The sequence below is a fragment of the Cyrtonyx montezumae genome, unplaced genomic scaffold (genome assembly GCF_038088225.1).
Source record: "Cyrtonyx montezumae isolate F1298 unplaced genomic scaffold, pur_monq_1.0 scaffold_61, whole genome shotgun sequence".
Taxonomy (NCBI): domain Eukaryota; kingdom Metazoa; phylum Chordata; class Aves; order Galliformes; family Odontophoridae; genus Cyrtonyx; species Cyrtonyx montezumae.
This window is the reverse complement of record NW_027072069.1, coordinates 981429-1006647: the sequence shown is the minus strand read 5'-3', so window position 1 is coordinate 1006647 and position 25219 is coordinate 981429. Positions and strand designations below refer to the sequence as shown.

At 65.2% G+C, this 25219-nt stretch overlaps 2 protein-coding genes across 2 annotated transcripts; one reads left to right on the top strand and one right to left on the bottom strand.

Moving 5' to 3' along the window:
- Positions 1 to 1569: 1569 nt before the first annotated feature.
- Positions 1570 to 13992, bottom strand: ITGA3 (integrin subunit alpha 3). Its single transcript, XM_065749973.1, is given in 40 exon segments — positions 1570 to 1714; positions 1716 to 1721; positions 2018 to 2107; positions 2109 to 2144; positions 2219 to 2251; positions 2253 to 2318; positions 2413 to 2469; positions 2471 to 2527; positions 2985 to 3047; positions 3049 to 3090; positions 3190 to 3375; positions 3472 to 3574; positions 3691 to 3768; positions 4299 to 4378; positions 4467 to 4535; positions 4629 to 4794; positions 5285 to 5382; positions 5462 to 5608; positions 5751 to 5810; positions 5812 to 5862; positions 5864 to 5889; positions 6129 to 6150; positions 6152 to 6184; positions 6186 to 6198; positions 6312 to 6370; positions 6372 to 6430; positions 6524 to 6560; positions 6562 to 6640; positions 6730 to 6803; positions 6805 to 6821; positions 7159 to 7213; positions 7215 to 7353; positions 8107 to 8178; positions 8180 to 8294; positions 8448 to 8531; positions 8935 to 9184; positions 9935 to 9991; positions 9993 to 10018; positions 10144 to 10265; positions 13820 to 13992. Coding segments are annotated over 40 exon segments (3105 nt in total). The 3' UTR covers positions 1570 to 1609.
- Positions 13993 to 17931: 3939 nt separating this feature from the next.
- DLX3 (distal-less homeobox 3) lies at positions 17932 to 21393 on the top strand. The gene is given in 4 exon segments (XM_065749954.1): positions 17932 to 18484; positions 19171 to 19361; positions 21052 to 21129; positions 21131 to 21393. Coding segments are annotated over 4 exon segments (837 nt in total). The 5' UTR covers positions 17932 to 18165; the 3' UTR covers positions 21380 to 21393.
- Positions 21394 to 25219: the final 3826 nt, after the last annotated feature.

The window sequence follows — 25219 nt, the reverse complement described above, 5'->3', positions numbered from 1 at the left end:
CGCGCTCCCGCCGCCCTTTCTCACGGTGTAAGCCGCCCCGGTTCTCCTCAATCCTACACCCACGGGGGTGGGGTTCTGCCCCCACGCACAGAGAAGCAGCTCTCCTGCTGTCACTGCCCACCCGGGGCATTTTCCTCCTGTGGGGTATTTCTCCCCCTCACCCCCTTTTGGTGTACCCTTTCCCCTTCTGGGGTATCCTCTGCGTTTTTGGGGTACCTCCTGCCCTTCCCACACAACAAATTCCACCCCCCCCATCCTTTTTTTTTTTACCCCCACCCCCCGGCAGACATGAGACAGAAGACAGGTTACAAATCCCAGAGCGAGGCTTTATTGGGGCCCCAGCAAACGGGGGTGAGCATGGGTGGTGGGGGGGGGGGAACGACACAGACCCCTCCCCAAACCCCAGTACCGATTCTGCTCTGGGGCTTGACACCAAAACGCACAGAGAGACATGGAATAATTTAACCCCCAGAGCTGTGTGCATGGGGGAGGGGCTGGGGGGGGGGGGGGGGGGACAGCCCCCAGAGCCCCCATAGGGGCTGCAGCTGCTGATTGGGGGGGGAGGGTGTGAAACGACAAGCTCTCATTCTGCACCCCCCCCCCCCCCCCCGCAGCAAGGGCTGAAGGTGCAGGATGAGGAGGAGGAGGAAGCAGGGGAGAAAGGCACGAGTCCCCCAGAAGCACAAAGCTGGGGGGAGCCCCAAACCCAGCGCACGGGTGAAGGTGGGGGAGGGGGGCAGTGCACTGGGGGGTGGGGGCAAGAAGCGTGTCCCCGTGTGCAAGAACGTGTCCCCACGTGCAACAACATGTCCCACCGCGGGGATCCACCGCCAGGAGGAGGGAGAGCGTCAGCACAGGGACCACGAGAAAGGCACTCAGGTGGACCGAATGGGGGCGGGGGGGCAAAACATGAGGCTCCCCCCCACCCCCAAGCGTGCAAGAGGCACAGGGGCGTGCGAGGAGCACGCGAGCCGCGGGGAAGGGGCGATGCTGTGCCCGGGCAAAGTCACACCGCATCCCATCGCGGGGATGGCGAAGGGGGGGAGGGGAGGGGAGGGGGGAGGGGAGAGGAGGGGGGGGGGGGGGGGGGGGGTCAGTAGTACTTGTCTGGCTGCTGCCAGCTCGTCACCCAGTGTTTCTTGCGCCGGGGGCCGGCGGGCGGGCAGCGCTGCTCCTGCCGGATCCGCACCGCGTGGTACTTCGGCATCACCCGGTAATAGCGCGTCCGCTGGAAGAAGTCACACTGCGGGGTAAAGGGGGGGGGGGGGGGGTGGGGGAGTGAAAATAAATACAGCGGTAGTGGTGGTTGTGGGTTGGGGGGGGGGGGGGATGGATGAGCGTGGGGAGCGGAGACGGCGGAGAGAGGCTCCGGAGTGAAGAGCAGAGCCCGGGTGGGGGGGAGGGGGAGCAGCGCCGGGGGGGCTGCGCCGGACCCACCCCCCCCTTCCCTAGAAAGCGAGGAGGAGCGGTGAGGCTGAAGAAGAAGAAGAGGAAGAAGAGGAGGAGGCCGTCACGTCCCACCCGTAGGAGTGTGGGGCATTACCCCGACGGGCGGCCGCGGGCGCCGGGGGTGGGGGACAGTGGGGCTGTGTGTCCCCCCCCCACCCCGTTAGTAGTCGTCCGTCAGCCGCTCGGTTTCCGACGGCTGGATGCGCATCTCCGCCTTCTGGCCCTTGGCCTCGTACATGGCACGGGTGCTGGCCCGCCGGAAGAAAACCGCACTGCGGGGGGGGGTGGGGGGGGGGGGGATGGGGAACACGGCTCAGAGCGCCTCGGGGGACCCTGAGCCCTTTGAGGACCCCCCCCCCTCCACCCACGCGGGTAGACCCCCGCGGAGCGATCCCAGGCGGGGTTTTGGGGATGGAGGTTGGAGGAGCTGTTGCTGCTCACTGTCCCCGAGCATCCCCACGGTGAGGCTGCGAGCTCTGCACCCTTTCTGTCTGCAGGAGGAATTAAGGGGGAGGGGGAGGATGTCCCCCACACCCCACTTTCCTCCCCCCCCCCCACCCCAGCTCACCTTCCACAGCAGCAGGATGATCAGCCCCAGCAGCAGCAGCCCCGCAGCCGCTGCCACCAGCACCAACCACAGCGCGACCTGCGGCGGCCTGCTCCTCCGTCAGCTCCGAGTCCACGTCCACCGAGAACTGGGGGGACAGCAGTTGGGATGGAGGGGAGGGGAGACACCCCCCCCCCCAAAGACCCACCCCCCAGCACTCACCCGCACCGTGTGGTTCCTCATGTTGATGGTGGGGGACGTGGGTGCGGAGGAACAGCGTGGCGGTGCCGTCCACCTTCACCCGGTCGAAGCCGTGGTACTCCTGGGGACAGCAAGCACCGTGGGGGACATGGGGACAGGGCTGACCCCCCCACCCCCCCCACACACACCTACCCCCCTTTCCACGGAGCACTGACCTCGATGAAGGTGCTGTTCCACACCCGAGCACGGACACGGAAGGTGATGGGGTTGCTGCGCTGTGGGGACCGGGCACTCGAACCAAACGCAGCGTGCAGTGCCCTGGGAGCAGCTCTGGGGGGAGGGGGAGGGGGTCTTCAGGGTGTGTGTGTGTGGGGGGGGGGGGGGACACGGCCCCACAGAGCCCAAACAGGGGTTGGGATATGGAGGAAGCGTATGCGTGGGGGTGGGGTGATGGGTTGGGGTCATTGCACACACAGATGTGCAGTTTGAGGCCATTGTGTGGACAGTTTGGGGTCACTGCACCCCCCCCCCCCCCCCACACAACAGTTTGGGGTCACTTGCAGGCACGGTCAGGGCATGCAAACAGCTGCACTCTGCCTCCTGCTCCACGCACACTCTGCTCTGCACACAGCTGCCTCCCAGCGGCTGCAGCCAGCAGCATACATGCATCCAGCTGCATCCCCAACACACAGCCCCCCAGCCCCCCCCGCAGCCCCTCCTGCAGCCCCAGCCCCCCCCGCAGCCCCTCATTCAGCCCCAGCCCCCCCCGCAGCCCCCACTCACTCACCAGCAGCACCTCTGACTTTGCCTTCTTGCCTGTGGCCAAGGTGATGGGGGGCTCTGCGGGCTCAGCCCCCCCCCAGCTCCCGTCGGTGCCGGGTGGGGGTCCCATCCTCCAGCAGCTGGTGGGGCAAAAACCCCAAATCCATCCGTGTGGGCACAGCCCCACGGGGCGAGCAAAAAACCCATCACAGAGTATGGGTATCCCGCACCCGGTGGGCACTCACAGTGAGGTTGAGGGGGTTGATGACCCCCCCGGGGGGGTGGCAGCTGCTGTTGCTGTTGATTAGGATCTCAGTGGGGTACAGCAGCCATTTGCCATTGGGGATCTCATAGGGCCACTCAAAGCCCAGCACGATGGTGCCCAGCGTCCCCAGCGCCTCGCCCTTGGTCATCACCTGTAGGGCACAGCACATGGGGTGGCACTGGGGGACAGAGCCCTCCCAGCCCACCAGTGTCACCCCCCCCCCGATGTCCCCCCCACCCCCCTTCACCTGGAAGTCGAAGGTCAGTGGGCTGCCCACATCCTGCTCCCTGCGCATGGCCGACTCGCCCAGCACCGTCCCGCTGAAGTGGGACTGCACGTGTGTGGGGGCTCTGGGGGGACAATTTTTGGGGGGGGAAGAGGGGAGGGAGGGGTCCACAGGGGGAGGGGGTGGGTGAGGCAGCGCTGTGGGATGGGGTGGTGAGGGGGCTGGGGGGCTTGTGCTCACACGCTCAGTGAGGACTGCAGGCTGTAGTCCACCAGCAGCTGGGCCAGCACGGGCTGCAGGTCGTCCTGCGTGCTCTGCCTGTGCGCGGTGCACTGTGTCAGCCCCCACTGCCATCCCCGTGCCCCCCAGCCTGGTGTGCATCGTGCCCACAACCCTCTGCAGGGCACCAACACGTGCTTAGATGCATTTCCACCCAAGCACAGAAGGTGATGTCCCCCTCCTCCCATCCTCACTGGCACCCAGCGATGCCCCCCCCCCCACCCCGGGGTGCACCATCCTGCTCACACACCTGGCTCCAGCCCCCCCCGGAGCTGCAGCACTGATGGATGTGGACACCGACACGTTTCCACCAAGTGCAGGAGACCCCACTGTCCCCCCCCCCCAGTGCTACTTTCCCCATCCCGTTGCACCCCACCCCCCCCCCACCCAGCCATGTCCCCACCCTCTGTGTACCTCACTCTGCTCACAACCCCCACTGCACTGAGCCCCTCCCAGCTGACGGATTCAACACCAACACCCCTCCACCAAGAGCAGGATTCCCCAGAGCCCCCCCCCCCCCCCCAGCACCATTTGCCCCATCCTCTCCCCCCCCCATCCTGAAAACTCACGTGGACAGGTCCAGCCACACTGCCACCTCCCGCGTGTCCAGCGTGATGCCAATGGCCTCGAAGGTGATGATCAGCTCTGCCTGCAACACCGCCCCCTCTTTAGGTGTGGGGCACTGCAGGACAACCCCCAAAGCCCCCTTCCCCCCCCCCTCCCAGGGCAGCACTCACCCTCTGGTTCCTCTTGAAGGGGTTGCCCAGCTCACACAGCACCGTCTCCGCAAAGGTGCACGCACCGCTCTGCAGAGACGGATGGGGGGAGCATGAGGAAAGGGGCTCAGTGTCCCCCCCCAGATCCCCCCCTTCCAAACAGGGTGGGGGGACAGCACTCACAGGGCGCACAGAGGAGGGCAGGAGGCTGCTGGGCACCGTGACGTTGAGCAGAGCCTCGTGGGCATCCTCCCCATTGGAAGCAGAGGTGGGCACGTTGGTGATGTTGATGCTCAGGTGCAGCTTGCGTGTGTCCCGGCTGTAGTGCAGCACCTGAGTGCCGTTCAACCTGTGGGGAAGGGGGGGGGGGGGGAAAGAGGGGGGATTGCTCAGCAGGGTGGGGCCTGTGTGGGGTCAACACTGTGGGGACAGAGTGGGGCAGGATCGGAATGCTGTGGCCAAGAGGGGGTACAGTGTGGGAATGGGGTAGAACAGCAGAGGGTGGGTGGGGGAAGGGAGAATGGGGAGGGATGGAAACATGGGATGGGAAACAGGACAGGGCAGCACAGGTAGGGGATGGCAAAGCACAAGCCTGGCATTGTGTAATCACAGAACCCCATAAACTGGAAAGGGTTCGTAAGGATCAGCTCCTGGCACAGTACAGATGGGGTGGCACGGATTTGGGATGGCACAGCATGAGCACGGCTCAGCACAACCCCAACATCGCGGGATCATACAACATCCCAAGTTGGAAAAAAAACCCTTAGGGACCACTGAGTCCAGTTCATGGTGTGGCACAGATGAGGGCTGGGGGGGGGGGAGGGGGGGGGGCAGAGCACCTGGGCAGGGGCTGGTTCTGCTCGGTGACGAAGGCGCTCTGCAGCTGCAGGTTGCTGTAGCACTTGTTGTCAGAGCCACACTCCTTCTGGAACTCCACCTGAGATGGGGACAACCCCGGTCACACCCTCCCCACACCCTCCCCCCCCCTATCCTCACCCCCCCTCCTCCCGTACCACCTTGGTCTCGTTCTGGTGGGACTGGTCCTGGTTGAGGACAGGGAAGGCGTTGAGGGAGCGTGGGCCGAGCTGGAAGCTGCGGGGCTGCTCCAGCAGCGAGTAGTTCATGGAGAGCACGATGGGGTGCAGCTTATCACGGATGTTATCCTGCAGCAGGGTCGGGGGGGGGGGGGGGGGCAAATTGCAGCCAAAACCCCCCCCCACAGCATCGATGCACAACTGTCCCCAATTGCAGCCGGAGCTCTGGGTCCCCTGGTGCAACACGGTGTGCACGCGCTCGTGCGCTCACCAGCAGCAGCAGCTCCTTGCTCTCGCAGCGCGTGTCGGGCATGGGGAAGGAGCCACGAAAACGTGGCCGAGTGTGTCCCCAAAAACCTCACCCTGGGGGGGTGCCGCTCCCTTATCCGCCTCCAGGGTGTACTCCAGAGCTGGGGGGGGGGGCACAGCAATGCATGTGCAGCACGCTCACGTGCCCCCCCCCCCCCCCAAAAAACACACACACTCTTTGCACACGCATCAATGCCCCCCATCCATCTGCACACACACAGATTCCCCCCACCCATTGGAGGTCAACGATGCACACGTACCCTCCCCCAACCCCTTATCCCTCCCCCCTCCCCCACCGTGCACGCTCCCCTTGCACCAACACCCCCACGTGCACACTCACTGATCCTCTCCTTGTACTCGGGGGTCACCAGCGCTCTGGTTGTAGGCGAAGCAGACGGTCCACAGTGATGCTGATGGGTGTGAGGGGGGGGGAATAAGGGGTCAGAGAGGGTGGGGGCACTGAGTGGACTTGTGAATCCACGCTGCAACACTAGGACCCCCCCCCCCCACGCACGCTGCTCACCAGGAGTCGGGCGTGCAACGCGCGGGGTCCACTTTGCTGGGGGTGACGGTGAAGGTTTTTGTCGAGGATGTTGATGACGGGGCGAGCCTGAAGGGTTGGGGGGTGGAGGGGGGGGGGGGCTGAGCATCACTGCAGCAGCAGAGCTGTCCCCATGGGGGGGGAGGGGGGGGGGTTGCAGTGTCCCCGTACCGGAGCAGCACCACGCGCTCAGCCCAGGCTGCCCACCAGCAGGTCGGGGTAGGAGTTTGCCATCCACGTCCAGCCCCCCACTCAGCGCGTACCCGAAGGTCTGCATGCTGGCGGGGCCCAGCTCTGCCCCCACTGATCACCTGGGGGGGGGGGGTGTGAGTGTCAGCCCCATGGAAGTGGGTCTCCAGCCCATGTACCTTTCTGCTGGGGGGGTCGGGGGGGGGTTCACACCTGGCTGGGGGTGCGCTGCAGTCCTTCGGCGCTGCTGTGGTAGATGTACACCTTGCCCGGCCCCTCAAAAGGGGGCCCCCACGGCGATGTCTGGGGGGGGGGGGGGGGGGAGGGTGCACAGGGGTCAGCCCCACAGGGATGGGGAGGGAGCTGCCTCATCTCCTCACCCCCCCTCTTTAACTCCAACACCACACCCAATTTGCCCCATTTAACCCCCCAACCCCCCATCCAATCTGCACCCAGCCCCTCCTCAAACACCCCCCCCCCACCCCAACCACAGTGCTCCCACCTATGGTGACCCCCAAACCCGAGATAGCCCTTAAAACCAAAGTCCCCCTCCCAACCAAACTCCCCCCCACAACGCAAAAGTGTGCCCCCAGACCCAGCTGACCCCCCACCCATGGTCTTATCTCCCCCCCCCCCTCACCCTGGAAGCCGTCCTGGTTGATGTCCCCAATGCTGGCGATGGCAAAGCCGAAGGCGGGAGTAGCTGGGCCCAGTGAGCTCCAGGCTGGGCTCGGGCTGGAAGCCCCCCGCCTCATTCATGTACACGTAGACAGCCCCCCCCACCTCCTGCTTCCGCTTGAAGTAGTAGGGGGCTCCCACCACCAGGTCCTGCCACCTGCGGGGACAAGGGGCTGCGACGCAGGCCAGCACCCCAAGGGGAAGAAGACCCCTCCCCAGAAGAGCTGAGAAACTCCCACCAGCCTTAAGAAAATAACCCCTCTCTCCTCCCCCCCCCCAAAAAAAGCAGGCTGGAAGACCCCCCAGTACCCAAAGCTGCAAACCTCCTTGACACTGTGACTGCTCTGAGCTGTGGGTGCCCCAGGACTGACCCCCCAACCCCCTCCCCCACACACACACACACACAGAGACCTCCCCTGATCTGAGGGCTCCCGAAAACTAACCCCACAATACTACCAGGTCTGGGGGTTCCCCAAGACTGACACCCCCACGCTGTGACCCAGAGACCCCTCTGTGCTGGGGGTTCCCTAGGACTGATCCCCCCTCAACTCTCCCTATGCTGTGACCCACAGAAGCCCCTCTGCTCTGGGACTTCCCTAGGACTGACCCCCCCCCCCACCCAACACTGTGACCCACAGAGACCCCTCTGAGCTGGGGTTCCTCAAGGACTGACCCCCCCCCACTTTGTGACCCACAAAAGACCCCTCTGAGCTGAGGATTCCCCAAGACTGACCCCCCACCCACACTGTAACCCACAGAGACCCCTTTGAGCTGGGGGCTCCCTAAGACTGACCCCCATACTTCCAAGTCTCCCCCCACACTGTGGACCCACAGAATCCCCCCTACACCGTAGCATACCCCAAGCCACCACCCCCCTCCCCCTCCCCCCCCAACACCCCCCAACTCTCACCCATCACTATTGAGGTCCGCCAGGGCCACGGCGCTGCCGAAGTAGGAGCCGACCTGGCGGCCCGCGCAGCAGCCCGCTCCTCTGCAGGAGCAGGTACACGGCCCCGGTGTGCTGGTACCGCGGGGCCCCCGCCACCACCGTCACCGCCTCCTTCTGCAGCACGCCGCTGCCCACCTCCGCCGCATACCCTGCGGCCAAAGCACCGCTGCCACATCCCCCTAAGGCCCCCCCCCCCGACCCCCCCATCCCCCTCCTGCCAGCCCCGGGGAGGGGTCCCACAGCCCCTGTGCACACCACCCCCTCCCCTCCCCCCCTCTCCAAGCACTGGGGGCTGCCCCCACCTATGTAGGTGTTGCCGTTCCTCTCGTTGGGGTAGTAGAAGTCGTGCAGGTCCCACGTCTCCCGCCGCAGCATGTAGTTGGTACCTGCAACGGCGCTCAGCTCGCTGCCTGCCCCCTCCCCCCAGCCGCCCTTGCACGCCCGTATCCAGTGTGCAAGCGTGCACGTGCACCACGACGCGAGCAGTCACTGCGCAGAGGTGCAACTGCGCACCAGAACGCGCTCACAACCTGCGTGCTCACGCACTGACACGGCACGCAGAAGTGCAGGAAGGCAGCAGGCCGTGCACCTCCCCCCACGGGTGCACCAGAACACACTTATTTGCACGAGACCTTCCCACTCCTGCGCAGAGCCACACGCGCACAGCAACACCCCACGCCGCAGAACACACGCGCAGGACCCCACACAGCAACACCACCCGGGGCACACACACACACACGCACACACACACAGAGGGGGCTTCGGACCCCCCCCGCCCCCCATACGCACCCTGCCAGTTGTAGGCCCCGGGCGCCCCGAAGTAGATGATGTTGGCGGTGAAGCCGGCGCTGGCGCCCATCTGGCACATGCCCGTCTCCTCAGCGTCCATGTTGGAGTTGCACATCTCGTTGTGGTACGTCTGCCACTCGTCGTTCAGGTCGAGGCTCAGGTCGTTCCCCCGCACGTAGCAGCGGCCGACCATGCGGCGCTGATCCTCACTGCCCGACCACAGCACCTTGGTGTAACGGTGCGCACACGCCTGCAGGGACACCCGCACAATATGGAGGGTTCCCCCCCCCCCAACCCACAGCTGGGGGGGGGGGGGAGGTCCTGGCTCTTGCAGATGAAAGTCTGCGCGCTGTCACCATCGTCTTTGCAGACTACAACTCCCAGCATGCACCGCTGCAGCAGCCCCCAAGCCCCTCCCACCCGCAATGCATGCTGGGGGCTGTAGTTTGAGCCCAGCTCCCCCAACCCCTTCAATGCAACAGCAGCCAAGGGCGGCAGTGCACGATAGCCCCTCCCTCCTCCCAGCACCCAAGCACAGTGACCCTCCCCCCCCCCTCCCCAGCACCCCCCCCTCCCCAGCACCCCCTCCCCCAGCTTGGGGGACCGTAGCTCTTCCTCTTTTCCACCCCCCACCCCCTCCCTCCCCGGAACCAGTGAGTCAGAGGCCTCCCCAGCTCTCACCCCATTTCCCACCACAGGAAGCACGCACACCGAGAACCGTGGTGCAGGTGTGCAAGGAGCTGTGGTGCACACAAGGAGCTGTGGTGCAGGTGTGTAAGGAGACACAATACACATCTGCAAGGAACTGCAGAGCCAAGCGTGCAAGGAGCCACAGTGCACGTGCAAGGAGCCACGGGGCAAGAAGCCAAGGTGCATAAGTGCAAGGAGCTGCACTGCAAGCGTGCAAGGAGCCACGGTGTGTACGTGCGAGGAGCTGTGGTGCATACAGGTGAGCAGGCACGGTGCAGACGTGCAAGGAGCCGTGTGCGCGTGCACTCACCAGCACCCTGCCGGCCGGCTGCCGCTGGCTGGCCACCGTCACCCCCAGCCACATGTCCCTCGATGATGAACTTGTCAGGCTCACCTTGAGAGCAAGGCACAGCGTGAGGACCCCCGCCACCCCCCCCCCCCCCCCCAGGGCAGGGGAGGTCGATGTGGGGGGGGGGGGGGGGGCACATCCTGGGGGGTGCAGGGAGGGGGCTCACATACTTCTGAGCCCGAGGTCGAGCCGCTCGCAGTCGTTTGTGGAGGAGGAGAGGGGACAGGCGTAGACAGCCCCCGTCCTCGTGCCGTTCTGGGGCTCCTCATCCTGGGGGGCCCCCACCAGCAGCCTGGGGGGGGGGGGGGGGCAGAAGGAAAAGGGGTGGGTAGTAATGATGCGGGATCAGGGAGGGGGGGTTCGCCTGACCCTGATGCTCCCTGCTTCACTTTGTGTGCACTGGGAGATCCCAGAGGGGCACAGACCAACCCCCCCCCCCCCCCCCCGCCAAACTCAGCCACAGCTGTGTGCCATCCCCACCCCCACACTCCCATCAGCCCCCACCCCATCGACAGCTCCTGGCTGGGGGGCACTTTGGGGTGATTCAGCACCTCCCCCCCCCCCCCGGTTCTCAAGCATCACAGCTGTGTGCCATCCCACAGGCTGTGCCAACCCCCCCCTCTGCCATTATTCCCTCACCCCACGGAGAGCTCCTGGGGGGGGCACTTGGGGGGTGAGTCAGGCCCCCCTCCCGGCTCTCAAGCATCACAGCTGAGTCACAGTGATGCCACACAAGGGGGGGGGGGGGGGGCACATTGGTATGCAACACGCTCCCCCAGGTGCCGTAGCAATAAAGCAGAATCAGAGCCCACCGCAAGGAGGGGATGGGTGGGGTGCAGCACCCAGCCCTAATTTTGGGGAGGGGGGGGGGTGGGGGGAAGGGGGGGGGCCTGCGGAAGGGCAGCCCTTCCGCTGGGAAGTGCTGAGGACAATGGGTGAGGAGGAGGCACAGCCACGCAGTGCCAGTGCAGGAAGCGGTGTCCCCGAGGGTGGGGACGGCACGGGGGTGACAGCAGCACACAGGTGCCACCCCCCCCCCCCCGCCCCTCCCCTCCCCCCCCCCCAAGCACTCACGCAATGAGCTACACCGTCCTCTGCAGCCCCGCACATCCCGGGACAGGGAGTGGCACGGGGGACACACAATGGGAGCACAGCTGCTGTCTTCTCCCCCCCCCCCCCCCCCCCCCCAATTCCACCCCCCCCCAGACTGGCAGTGCAGTGCGGGCGCACCCAGGCTGTGTGCTGACTCAAAGCCCAAACACAGGAGGAATGTGGAGCCCCAGGCGGCCCCGGCCCCGGCACGCTGGGACAGGCAGGGAGCCAGCGGGATGCTGGGGGGGGGGGGGGGCAGAGCTGGCTGGCTGAGGGACAGCCCCCAAAATGAGGGCTGGAGGGGGGTCACATCACCTGAGGGCGCATGGGGATGCTCGGCTCCAAGGAGAGGGGGGCACCTAATTCCGGCCCCACTGCCTCTATTTTGGGGAAGGATATTTGGGGGGAGGGGGGGGGGCACAGGGCACCTCCACAGAAGTGATTCAGTGTGTTGGGTGGTGACTCCGGGGGGGGGGGGGCAGGAAGATGCTGTCACTGCCGAGCCCTGGGGGTACCACTGATACACCCCCACCTTGGGAAACTGAAGGGGGGGGGAAAGGGGGGGCAAAGCACCCACCCCACCTCACTGTCTCCAGTGCTGTAACCCACAGCAGACCACTTTGGAAGGGCACACACAGAGCTGGGGATGGGGGGGGGGGGTCAGGGTCAGCTGTGGCACAGCTCCAGGCAATAAGTTGGAGGGGGGGGGGGGTCCCAGTGCAGGCGGGGGCCGCAATGGGGCTGAGCCAAGGCCTCGTGCTCGGCCTTTCCAGCCGAGGGAGCAGGGATGGCCAAGGAGGGGGAGGCTGGGAAATGGTGGGGGGGGTGGGGGGGGGGTGAGGAATGCAGGAGCTGTGCCCCAAACTAATCTGTCTGTCTGGGTCAGTAAGGGGAGGGGGGGGGGGGCTGTCTTCAACACCCCTTAAACCTAAAGGATTGCCACACTTGCAATGAGGACTTATACCCCTCCCCATACAGCCCCCAGCAGCTGAGTGTGCTGATGCAGACATGAAGGGGGGGGGGGGGCAGCTCCCAGAGCATCATCCCTGGGCACAGCCCCCGCCAGAAGCACTGCAGCCCTGCCAAGTGCTGCCCCCCCCCCCCCGCAGCACAGCTCCCATATGAGAGGAACCATATGGCTCTGGCACTGAGCAGGGGAGGAAAGGGGGGGGGAGCACACAGGGAGCCCTGAGCTGGAGTGAAACAGCCCCCAAAGGGGAAACTGAGGCACAGTGATTGGGGGGGGGGGGGGGAGAGGGGGGGCACCCACGTCACTCCCTGGCCAAAGCAGCTCCCTAATCTCCTGGCTAACACCGATAAGGCCGCAGGCACGCAGCGAGCAAACAGACCTGAGCTGGGAACAACCACCCCACAGCCACGGGGACACCTGGAAATAGGGCTGTGTCCCCAAATTAAGGACTGGGGAGAGGGGGATGGGAGGGTAAGGGGTGGGGGGGGGGGGGGAAGAGGGGCACGCTCTGGGCACCCTCACCCAGTGACGGGGAGGATGGTGTAAGCACCCCGATCTGAAATACCCCATTGCACGGGGAGGATGGGGTCAGGAAGAGTTCCCTTGCTGTCCCCACCCTCTGCACCTGCCCTTTGGAGCCGGCGCTGAGCAAAGGCTGCGGGGCAGGAGCCCACACCCCGGCGATGCACAGCAGTGGGGGCCACACAGCAGGAGCCCCCCCCCCCCCCCTCCGCTACGGGGCTGCAGCACTGTGCGTGTACGGGGAGGGGGGGATGGGGGCCATCACTGCAACCACAGGGCTGCAGGAGGAGGTGGGGGGTCCCACTGCATGTACCCCCCTCCCCCCCCCCTAAAAAGAAGCAGGGGGCAAGAGGTAACCATGGGACACCCCCCCCCCCCCGGGGGAGGATTGTGGGGGAGGTGCTCAGGGTTTGAGGATTTTGCTCAAAATACAGATTCCTCCCCAAACCTGTCTGCAACTCGCCCTGCTTCCTTCCCCCCCCCATCCTGCCCCATAGCATTGCCACCCCCCACACAAACTCTGCAGGGAAGCAGGGCATGCAGCCCCCCCGCCCCAAAAATCCCAACGGAAAAATGCCCCCCACCAACGGGATGAGGGGGGTGGGGGGACTTCCAGGCCCCCCCCCCCAAGGGCAGTGGGGGGATCGGAACAGAGCACACAACCCCTGGGGCTTCCCATCCCAAAGGTGGGGGCTCACAGAGCCAACCCCCACCCAGTATGAAACCTATAGGGACACAGTGACAGCCGCTGTCACCACCGCGTCCCCGTGGGAACATCCGGCGCCCCCCCAGGACAGAAGCAGAGGGGATTTGGGGACAACAGAAGGGATTTGGAGACCGTTCATAGGGAGCAATGGGGAACGGCCGCTGGAGGGGGGGGGGCACACGGAGGGGTGATGATGAGGGGACAACCAGCACCCCGGGTCAGCACTCTGCTGGGACGCAGCCGAGCGGGACCCCCCCCCAACTCACCAAAGAGGCACAGAGCAGAGCAGACAGCCCCCCCCCCCCCCGAGAGCGGAGGTGATTTTAGGACAACCCCACACCCCGCCCTAAGCTCCGAGCACCGGACCCCCCCACCCCATGCACCTAAACCCCAAACCTCACCCCTCAACCCCCCCCAAGTGCAAGAAAACACACCCCAAGCCCCCCCATCCACCGACCCCCACACCCCAGTACCTCCTCCACATGCAAGCACCGATACCCCCCCCACATCAAACCCCTCCAGACACCCTCCCCCCCCCCCACCCCCCCCCACGTACAGGTACCGCTCCCCCCGCTCGCTCTGCCGGTGCAGCGCTACGGAGAAACCGAAGAAGCCGCGCGGGGCGGAGCCCTCCTTGAGCACGGGGAACGCGGTGTCCACGTTAAAGGCGGCAGCGGAGCGGAGCCCCGCGCACATCAGCAGCAGCAGCACCGCGCACCGCCGCGCCATGGCCGGGCCGACCCCCCCCACCCCCCCCCGCCCCTCCCGCTGCGGGACAGCGCGGTCCCGGTGCGGTGCGGACGCGCCCCGCGGTGCGCGCGGGGTATGGAGAGGGGCGGGGCCGGGAGGGGCGCGCGCTTCCGGGCACTCCCCTTAAAGGGGCCGCGCGCCCGCACCTTCCCCCGCCCGTACCTGCGGAGGGGGCGGTGTGCGCATGCGCGTGGGTGGGGGTGAGGGAGCGGGCGTGGAAGCGTGGAAGCGTGCGCTAGGGTGGGTACGTGGGCTGGCGCGCACACCTGGGTGTGCACGCGCACAAGCACAAAACCTGAGCGCGCAAGGAGGTGGCTGGCAAGCGCGCGCGCCCGTGCAAGCAGCCCGCCGTGCACGCGTATGCTTGGGTGTGCGTGCGCACGGGGGCTGCATACTTGCGCGTGCACGCTCTCGTGCGAGCACACGCGCAAGCTCGAACGCACCTTTGCGTGCGCGCACCTGTGCGAGCCGTACGAGCATCGCCCTCGGCGTGCACGCGACCGTGCAAGCGCACACCTGTGCGTGTGATGGCTGTGCAAGCACACACTTGGGTGTGCGCGCTCCCGTGCAGGCGCCCTCGCGTACGAACACGCACCTGGGTGTGCACAGACCCGTGCACTGTACACCTGTACACGCGCACTCCCGCGCAAGCACCCACCTGGGCGTGCACGCGCTTGTGCAGTCCCCCAGCTGTGCGCACACCGCAGGCGCGTGCACGCTGCTGCACGGCCGATCCTCCCCCCCCCCCCCGCCGTGCACACACACAGGAAGAGGTACAGACGCGGCCACGCGCTGCGCGCTCCCTTGCAGCAGTGCGCGCCCCTCCCCTTTGGGACCCCCGGGACGACACTCCCAACGCGCGACGTCCAAACCCGGACCTCCACGGCACGCCCCCCCACGCATAACCCCTCCAGGCAGGGATAGGACCACCCGCGTTAGACCCCCCCCCCCCTCCCCCAGCAGCAGGACCCCCCCATAGCCACGAGCTTGGCGAGCTATGGGGCGGGGGGGGGGGCACCCTGAGGGGTGTCCCAGGGCCCCGCTGCTGTGTGCGGGGGAAACTGAGGCACGAGGGAGCGGAGCTCGGCCGCTGCGGGGGGGGTCGGAGCTGCTGGGACCGGGATGGGGGTGGGGGGTGGGGGGTGGGGGGGTGCAGAAAATCCCCGGCCTCCCACGGCGGAACGCCGGGAATGTGTCGGCTGCGTGCCCGGTGCCGGCTCCCATCCCGTGGGCTCTCTGCCCGACAGCGGCCCCCGCGAGCCCCCACCCACGCGGGGGGGGGCACCTCAGAACTTCCCCCACTGCCCCCCTCCCCGTTCCCCCCATCGTCCCTCATCCCCGCTGTTTCCGTAGGTCCTGAGGATCATGGGGTGCTCGGTGTCACCCCCCCACTCGGTCCTAATTTCCCCCTCCTTCCCCCCCCCCCCTCCCCCCGTGGCTGCACGGGGCCTCGAGGTTTGTTTGTGCTGCGGGAGCCAAATTCCAGCCCCGGGAATTGCTCGGAGCCGCCCGGAGCCCACGCGTGGGGGCTGCGTGCTGCGGGGGGGGGGGGGGGATTTGGGCGGGGGGTGGGCACGGGACGGACGGAGCAAAGGGACAGACGGAGACGCCCCCCCCCCCCCCCCCACACACACACACGGTGAGGGCAGGGGTCGGTCCCGAACCCTGATGGAAGAGCAGGGGTGGGGACACAGAGGGGGTGGGGACGCTGTGGGGTTGGGGACACAGTGGCAATGGGGACACAGTGACAATGGGGTCACTCTGAGGATGGGGGACAGAGTCGGGACGGGGACACGGTGGGGATGGGGACGCAGTGGGAATGGGGACACACTGGAAATGGGGTCACTCTAGGGATAGGGTCACTCTGGGGATGGGGACATAGTGGGGGTGGGGACAGGGACACAGCGTCCCTCCCACCCGGTGTCCGTGTCACCTGGTCCCCCAACCACACACAGATGTCACCGGGAGCCCTCGCTCCCACCCGTGCGCCAGGAAACCCATCCCTCCAACGGGAAAAGGGCGCAGGATGTCCTCCTCCCCCCCCCCCCGCCCCCCCCCGCACTGCTGTCACCCGCTCCCCCGGCACTGCACGATGTCACCGGAACGTGTGACGGCAGCAGGGGACAATCCCACGCGCAGAACTGCCAGCGCAGCCCCCACCCGTGTCCTCCTCCCCCCGGGCACACCCCCCCTTTATGCCCGGGGTCCCCCCCCGCGTGGTGCACTGCAGGAAAGGTATTTAACACCCCCCCCCCCCCCCCGAAAGAAAGGGGTTTGCACCCAAAGGAGGGATGCTTACAACCAGGTTGGGGGGTGGGGGCATTACCGTCGGGGGTTGATATTATCGCTCCCAACCCCGGGGGGGTGGGGGTGGGAAGGCGTGTTAACTTGGGGGGGGGTCGTGGTGGTGTATGGGGGGCGGTCATGCCCCGAATAGCCGCTAGATGGCGCCATCTGATAAAGGATGCTCCGGGCTGGGGGTGCTGGGGGGGGGCAGTGAGGACGACCCCCGGGTGCCCCACGTCAGCACAGAGAACCCCCAACTGGACCCCCCCCGACCCCCCCAGCCCTCCCCACGGGCTCCTCACTTCGGGGCTTCAGCCCGGTCCGCAGGCACCAGTACGTCCCAGTCCTAAACTGGTTCAGCACTGCACAGACTCGCTCCTGCTGGCGCCCCGCACCGCGCTCAGCACGCAGCTCCCGGACCGGCTTTTCCTGCTGCAGGATCCGTCCCGCAGCGGCACCCAGCCCCGCCGGCAGCCCGGCCGGACCGACGGACAGGACCGGACCTGGGGGGGTGTCCCAGCGGCTCCTCAGGACCTTGGGAACCCCCCCCGGGGAGGGCAGACGGCGGGGCTGGGCAGCACCCAGGCACCTCAGTCCCCAAGGAATTAATTCCCCCAGCTCAAATTGCAGTTCCCATGTGGGGAGATGAGCTTGGGCCTCGCGAGCAGCATCTGGGTCACACCTGTATCTCCATGAATGGCTGCACCGTTCAAAACAGAGCTCATGGGACCCATCCCATCCCATCCCATCCCATCCCATCCCATCCCATCCCATCCCATCCCATCCCATCCCATCCCATCCCATCCCATCCCATCCCATCCCATCCCATCCCATCCCATCCCATCCCATCCCATCCCATCCCATCCCATCCCATCCCATCCCATCCCATCCCACCCCATCCCACCCCATCGCAGCTCGCTGCTGGCAGCGCCGGGACTCGAACCCGCGTCTCTCTGCTCTCGCAGTATCCCATAGCGGCCGCCAGGTGGCGCCATTGCACCGCACCGCGGCGGGAGGGCACAACTTGTGAGCCGGGGGGGGGGGGTAGTGTGGGGGGCACACACAACATTTCTTTTAAACCCCTAAAAAGCCGCAGCGGGGCTCAAACATCTGCCCACCGGTGCTCGAGCCCCCTAGCACCTCTCAGGGACAAGGATCTGCCAGCAGAGGGGAGACCCCTCCCCCCAACCGAAATACAAGTCGTCGTCCCCCCCCCCCCTCCCCCCAAGTCCCTTCCATCTCCTCGTTGCTGTGATGGGCCATGGGTTTAGGGCTGGGGGGCAATGTGCTGGAGGGAAGGGGGTGTCAAGTTGTGGGGTGTGGGGGTAGGGTTCACCCCGTGCTCTGGGGATGGATGGGGACACTGGGAACTGCTGGGAGAAGAGAATAAAGCAGCCCCCTCCCTGACCCCAACCCTTCTCCCACTGTGACCCCCAGCAAACACCTCCCAGCTCACCCCCCGGGGACCACCGACCGACCCCCATACACTGAGCTGCTGCAACCACGCGGCCCCACGGTGTCCCCCCACACCCCCCCATCAGCTCCTATCCCTTCCGTCTCTCCTTCACCCACTCTTTGTTGTTTCTTGAGAGAGGGAAAAAAAAAAAAAGAGAGAGAGAGAGAGAGAGAGAGAAGCCAAACCCCAAACCAGGAGGCAGGAGCCTGTTTTGCCTCCCAGGCAATATTTCTGGAGCCAATCGGAATGCGCACCCACCCTGCCCCGCTCCCTAATTAAAGGCTTTGGAGCAGGGCCGCCCGCAGCTCTGGGCACACACTCTGGGTCGCTGCTCAGCAGGAGCAGATCGGGGTACGCTGTGGGTAGTGGGGGGGGGTCCCGGGCGGGCGGCAGCCCCCCGCGTGGCAGCGATGAGCGGCTCTTTCGACAAGAAGCTCTCCAGCATCCTCACCGACCTGTCGGGCTCGCTCAGCTGCCATGCCGCCTCCAAGGACTCTCCGACGCTGCCCGAGTCCTCCGTCACCGACCTGGGCTACTACAGCGGCCAGCACGACTACTACCCGGGCCAGTCCTACGGGCAGCCCGTCGCCCACTACCCCTACCCCCAATTCAACCTCAACGCCATCGGCGCCGGCGGGACCTACTCCCCCAAATCCGACTATTCCTACAGCCCGTCCTACCGCCAGTACGGACACTTCAGGGACCAGCAGCTCCCGGCGCAGGATGCAGGTATGGGGCTGGCCGCAGTGTTGGATCCCCCTCCCCCCACCCCTTGAGAGCGGATGGGAAAAGCTGCGACCCCCTCCTCCCCCCCCTCCCGCCCCATTCAGTGACAGAAGTTGGGGGATGGAGCGATCACAGCGGTGATTCTCCCAATGGATCGTTGTAGGATCGCAACGCGCTGTCGTGGGGATCCCAGTGTGTGGTTGTAGGGTCCCCAGTTTCGTGTTGTGGGGGATCTCGATTCATTTTCTGTAGGGAATCCCAGCATATAGTTAGAGGGATCGTCGCAGGGATCCCAACTTGTTGTCATAGGGTTCCCAACGTATTGTCATAGTGATCCCGATGTATTGTCATACAGATCCCAACGTATTTTCATAGGGATCCTAATATATTTTCGTGCAGATCCCAGCGTGGTTATTTTTTAGGGATCACAGTGGATGGTCACAGGGAATCCCAACTCATTATCATAGGGCATCCCGACGTTTTGTTGTAAGAATCCCAATGTGTCGTCGTAGGGATCCCAATGTATTTTTGTACCGAATCCCAACGTGTTTCTGTAGGGATCCCAATGTATCAGGTTTAGGGCCAGGTCTCTCCAGCTGTGCTGTGGGGTGACCCCGGTTTGCCGTGGGGTGGGGGCCACGTGGGGACCCTTTGCCTGCCCCGTCCTCACCCTCCCGCTCTGTGTGCAGTGTCGGTGAAGGAAGAGCCAGAGCCCGAGGTGCGGATGGTCAACGGGAAACCCAAGAAGATCCGCAAACCCCGCACCATCTACTCCAGTTACCAACTGGCCGCCCTACAACGCCGCTTCCAGAAAGCCCAGTACCTGGCACTGCCCGAGCGCGCCGAGCTGGCGGCCCAGCTGGGGCTCACCCAGACCCAGGTAGGGCCGAGCCCCCCCTCCCCGATCCCACCTGGGGGGCAGCGGGGTTGGGGTCGGGGCTGCGTGAGCCCCGTGTCGGTGTGGGGTCAATGCGTCTCGGTTAAAAATCCATTGGGTGGCAGCTGGGAGGGTTTAGGGGACCACAGGGATGGGGGGGACCCTGGGGTGGGTGTCTGCTGCTTGTAGGGTGCGGGGACCCCCAGGTTGCCCCGTGCAGAGCTGATCTGTGGTGCTGAGGGAGGGGACAGACTGTGCCCCTGTGTGCAGTGTGGGGATGTGTGGGGCTTCACCCCTCCGCCCCTCTGAGCCAGCTCCGTCCCTCACCCCGCTCAGCACCCACACGCAGCCCCATGAGGGATGGGGGTGCTGCAGGTGGGCTGGGGGCTGCAGACAGCGCTCTCTGGACTCCCCCCCACCTCAGCTCTGTTGCCCCCGGCCCCACTCCTCCCGACCGAGCTTCCCATGTCTGCCCTCCTGGCTTGCTGCCTGCCTCCAAGCTCAGAATCAGGAATTCGGGACAACCCGCCTCGGGTTGAACGCCGCAAAGATTGAGTTTCCCCTTCCCCACGCTTCCAGATCTTCCTCCAAGCTTTGGGGACAAAAGCCTCGCTTTTGGGGCTTTCCGTCCACGGAGACAAACCCGACCATACTGGCGTGACAGCCGCCCCAAAACCCGCCCCATCCCGTCCCGGTGCCCTCCCTGCCTGCGGGCCGGCGCCGGCGCCCTTGTGCCGCCCTTGGCGGGCGCTCCCCAGCGCAGCCTTCCTCCTCCTCCCTTGGGCGATGAAGCAATCGGGGACACTCGGCAAAGGGCTGACGGAGCGCGTCACCCGCTCCCAGAGGGACATCCTGTTTGGGTGACACCGCCACTCCCCGTGCCCCGTCCCCAAAGGCGCACGGCCTCACCCAACGCCGAGGACGCTCCCGACGTGCCGGGCCAGCGTCCCGTGATGCGTGGCGTGACGGCTGCACGCAACACCCGTGGGCCCGGAGGCAGGGCCAGGGACCCCGTGGCACCCACAGCGTTGGTGACATCCAGTGCTGGCCCCATAGGGACCCCGTGACACCCCTACCATGGGCCCTCCAGTGCGTGGGGTGTGTTGGGGGGTCTCCGAAACACCCACGTTATATGGTTGACTTCCCGTGGCGTGCGGTGTCTTTGAGGGCCCTACAACATGGGTGCCATAGATTGCTTCCCCTGGGGTGTCCGAAATGTGATTAGCAGCGCTGACTTCCCGTGGTGTGCGGTGCCATGTGGGGTCCCCGGTGGTGCCACATCACGGACATCATGGGTGACCTCCTTTATGGCACGTGGTGTGTGCTGGGTCCCCATGGCACCCACATCACATGTGGCTCCTCATGAGGTGTGGGGTCCCCATGCTGTCCACATCATACATGGCTTCCCCATGGGGTCTGGGGTCCCCATGGCACCTACATCACGGGTGGCTTCCCATGGGGTCTGGCGTCTCCATGACTCCCATATCATAGGTGGCACCCTACAGCACGTGGCACGTGTAGGATCCCCGTGGCACCTGTATCACAGGTGGCTTCCCATGGGGTCCAGGGTCCCCGTGACACCCCCAGCCCCGCACCACAGTTCCCTTCCCTCATTCCCCGCACCCCAAATCCCACTGTCCCTCCCCACCCACTCCGCCCACCATCCCCTCACCCTCTCCCCTCCCCCCTCCAGGTGAAGATCTGGTTCCAGAACCGCCGCTCCAAGTTCAAGAAGCTCTACAAGAACGGCGAGGTGCCTCTGGAGCACAGCCCCAAACAACAGCGACTCCATGGCGTGCAACTCCCCGCCGTCGCCCGCCGTCTGGGACAGTGCCTCGCACGGCAGCGCACCGGGCCGGACCCCGCTCCCACAACCGCTGCCCTACAGCCCCTCACCCGCCTTCCTGGAGGAGCACAGCCCCTGGTACCACCCGCAGAACCTCGCCGCCCCCCACCAGGCGCCCACCACCATGCACCACACCTCGCCGGGGCCGCCCCCCAACCCGGGCTCCGTCTATTAACCGCCATGGGACAGAGACAGTGCGGGACTCTTTCTCCCTTTCCCTTTCTCCTCCCCCCTCTTTCCCCCCACCATCCCCCCCCACAACCTCTTCCATTATTTTTTAAAGTGTCCCAGGACGCTCATGTACACACACACCCCCTATATAGCCACTTCTAGATCCTCTCCCAGCTCATCTCAGGAACAACAGGACTGCAAAGGGTTAAACTCGTGAGCTCTGCGCCCCGGGGGACACCGCCACTCCCCACCACCCAACCCCCAAAGACGTTGTGCCCCCCCCCCCGCCCGCCGGCTGTGTCCCTACAGGAGAGACATTTGGGCGACTGTCACCCCATGTTGGGGTCGCCGTGGAGCCCGTGGGACGCAGCGTGGGATGGAGACACGTGGACCAAAGCCAGGAGCAGGGTGCCATGCCCACCAGGAGCGGGGGACGCCCCTCGTGGCACCCAAAATCCACGGCACCGTGCAGGGACCAAGAGTGGTCTGCGGATGATGGGATCTCCGTGGGGTGTGGGTTCTCCATGGGTTCTCCATGGGGCTGTGGGAGCTCCGTGGGACCATGGGATCTCCGTGGGTACTCCTTGGGGTCGTGGATTCTCCATGGGTGCTCCATGGGGCCGTGGGTGCTCCATGGGGCCGTGGGTGCTCCATGGGGCTGTGGGTTCTTCGTGGGTTTTCCATGGGGCCGTGGGTGCTCCATGGGTTCTCCATGGTTTCTCCATGGGCTGCAAATGTTCCACAGGGCCGCGGATGCTCCATGGGGCCACGGGCAGCTTCACAAGACCCCCAACCCTGGGGACGATGCTCAGACAAAGAGGCGGTTATTTAACAAATAATAATAATAATGAAATAATAATAATAATTAAATACAAAAAATAAAATAAAAAAGGGGGTGGGGGCGGGGAGAAAAAAAATATTTTAATATTTAAAGCATTCGGGGATGGCATATAAGTTATTTTCCAAAGAGAAATGGTGCGAAGTGTCCGTGCCCGAGGAACGCCTCCGCCGGGGTCGTTTCAGTGCATTTAACACACACACACACACACACACACACACACACACACACACACACACACACACCCCCAGTGACAAAAAACACCCCCCCCCCGCTCCCCCCCAAATCCTCTTTACTATTTTTTAAGAGAGCGACGCTATTTTTTTAACAGAAGTGCCGTTTTAAAGATGTGTCCCTCTGCGTTGTACAGCCCCGAGGACCTTATTTATGTTGCCTTATATATATATATATAAATGCGTATATATATATAGGGGGTGTGTGGGGGGGGGAGGGGGGGGAGGGGTGTACATAAAGGTTCGTTTGTATAAAGCTGATCAAACCCGAAGTGCTCTGTTCTGCTTTGTGATTTCCTTCCCTGTTTGTTGGGGTTCTTCTCAGCCCCTTCTGCTGCTTTTTGGGGTGGGGGGGGGGGGGGGGGGGGGCAGAATAAAAGTACTTTGAGCTTTTATTGTGGGTGCCCCACCGCTGTCTGTGGGGTGGGGGGAGGGAAGGGCCTGACCTCCCAGCCCTCGTTTGATGGAGGGGAATTTGGGGACCTGGGGGGAGGGGGGGAGGGGGTGTTGGGGATGGATGCACACAGACGTGGACTCTTTGAGAGTGTCGGTTTGTAGGGAGGGATTTTGGGGGGGGGGGCAGGAGGAGGGGGTTGAGTTCCTGCTCACTGACTGCATTCTGACCCCACCACCTGGGGAACAAACCCCAAATGCACCCCCCCACACCCCTCCCCGGCCACCTCCACGATGGGGGTCCCCCCACGCAGCCCCTCACCTGCGCCCCACTGTCCCTCTGCCCGTGGGTCAGTGCACACCGCTGTCCCCACTCAACGATACGCGTGGGGACAACGGGAACGTCCCAAACGCGCCCATCCCCCCCCTCCCCCCCCCCCCCACACACACAACCCCCCACCACATCCACCCCCGGTGGCTGCAAAGGGTTAAGGGGAGCTGCCAGCCCCCTGCCCCCAGCGCTTGGGGTTGGGTTTGGGGGTTGGGTTGGGGCTGCGTGCACACCGCAGCGGGCAGACATGCTGGAGACACAGCGCTGTGTGTGGGGGGGGAGAGGCTGCCAGGAGTGGGGCGGAGGTGGAGGGGGGGGGGGGGGGTGGGGGGGGATGGAGGAGGGGGGAAAGGGGGAGCAGGGGGGAAGGGAGCAGCGTGCCGCAGGCTGCCGGCACTTTGGGGTGGTTGGTGTTGTTTTCTTTGTCAGTTTAGAAGAAAAAGAAAGAGAAGGAAGATGACGTCTCTCTGTAGGTTATATAAATGCTGGGGGTGCATCCCTGCCCGGCACTGAGCAACCCCCCCCCCCCCCCCCCCCCTCCCTTTCCCCCCCCTCCTCTGCCCCCACGGCCCTGGGGCTGTGCACAGAGAAACACTGTGCTGTTGTGGTCCCTCCTGCCCCACTGCTCCGTCCTGGAGGATCCCTGTGGGTCCGGGGGGATGGGGGGGGGGTTCATGGGAGCAGCAGGTGACACCTCCTGGCTGCCCTCCCCCCTCCCCCTCCACCTGCAGCCCCAGCAGTGCAGGGCCTGGAGGTGCCCGAGACCCCCAGAGCTCCCAGGAGGACCTGGGTAACCCTCCCCCTTTCTCCCCCTCTTCCATCTTCCACAGATGGGACGGCGCAGCGTGGGGTGAGCCCCCCCATTGCCTGTCCCCCCCCTCACCCCTCACCCATCCTGGGAATAGAATAACCCCCCTTCCTCACACCACAGACGGACATAACAGTGCTGCACCCCAATATCCTCCACCACCACCCCATGGCACCGGGACGGGGATGTTCCCCAACCCCATAGGTGTGAGGGGGGGGGGGGCACGGCACAAACCCCTGCACAAGCCCCAGCGTGCAGCCCCCCCCCCCCCAGATCCTCCTCCCTGCCCCACTGCAACACGTTGTTGCTGCAGCCACTGTCAGTGCAGAGAGCAGTGCTGTGGGGTGGGATATGGGATGGATGGGGACATCTCAGCTCGCTGCGTGCCCCGTTGTGATTGGGGGGGGGGCAGCTCGGGATGCCTAAGCTGCTTTGTCACTGCGTAGAGGGCCGGTGCTGGCGGAGGAAGGGGGAGACACCAACAGATCCCGGGGAAGGACATCCAGAGCGGATTTCCTCCCCCTCCCTCGGGTTAATCCCGACCGGAGCGGGCTGTCTGAGGGTCCCCGGCCCCACAGAGGATGCTCCCGACCCATGGAGAGGAGCACGGAGCAGCTGCAGCGATGTGGGGCTGGAGGTGCAGCCCTTCTCCTGGCTCAGAGCAGGAAAATTGGGTTGTGCTGCAGCAGAAAGGGCAGCAGAGCCCCCAACTCCCCCCTCCCCCCCCCCCCCCCCCCCCCGCCTCAGGGTGCAAAGCCCCATCCCCTTCTCTGCAGCACAACACGAGAGCAACGTTTTACCACCGAAGGGATCACCTCCACTCTGTGCACAGTGGGACAGAGCACGGATCTCAAGTGCAGGATATGACCCCCCCCAGTGCCAACTGCTCGGGCCAGGGGTCTCCAACCCCTCCCCCCCCCCGCCCCTATTAAGAGAGATGTCTTCAACAGCCGCAAATTGCCCGTAATTACCCCGAGGAGGTGGCGAGAAGCCCCTCACCGAGGAGCCCGGCTCCCACAATTACGGTAATTGTGCCTCCATTTGGGAGCGGTGGATCTGAAAATAGAGGCGGGTCTGAAAATAGCGGTGGGTCCTGCGCAGATGTTGGGTTGGGGGGGGGTCCCCCACCCCACGGGAGCATCCTCCCCAGCCCGCGGAGACCCTCAGCACGTGGCAGCAGGTACCGAGGAGCAGTCTTTACTTTACAATTGTACAGCCTATTTATAACAGGGGGGTTATAA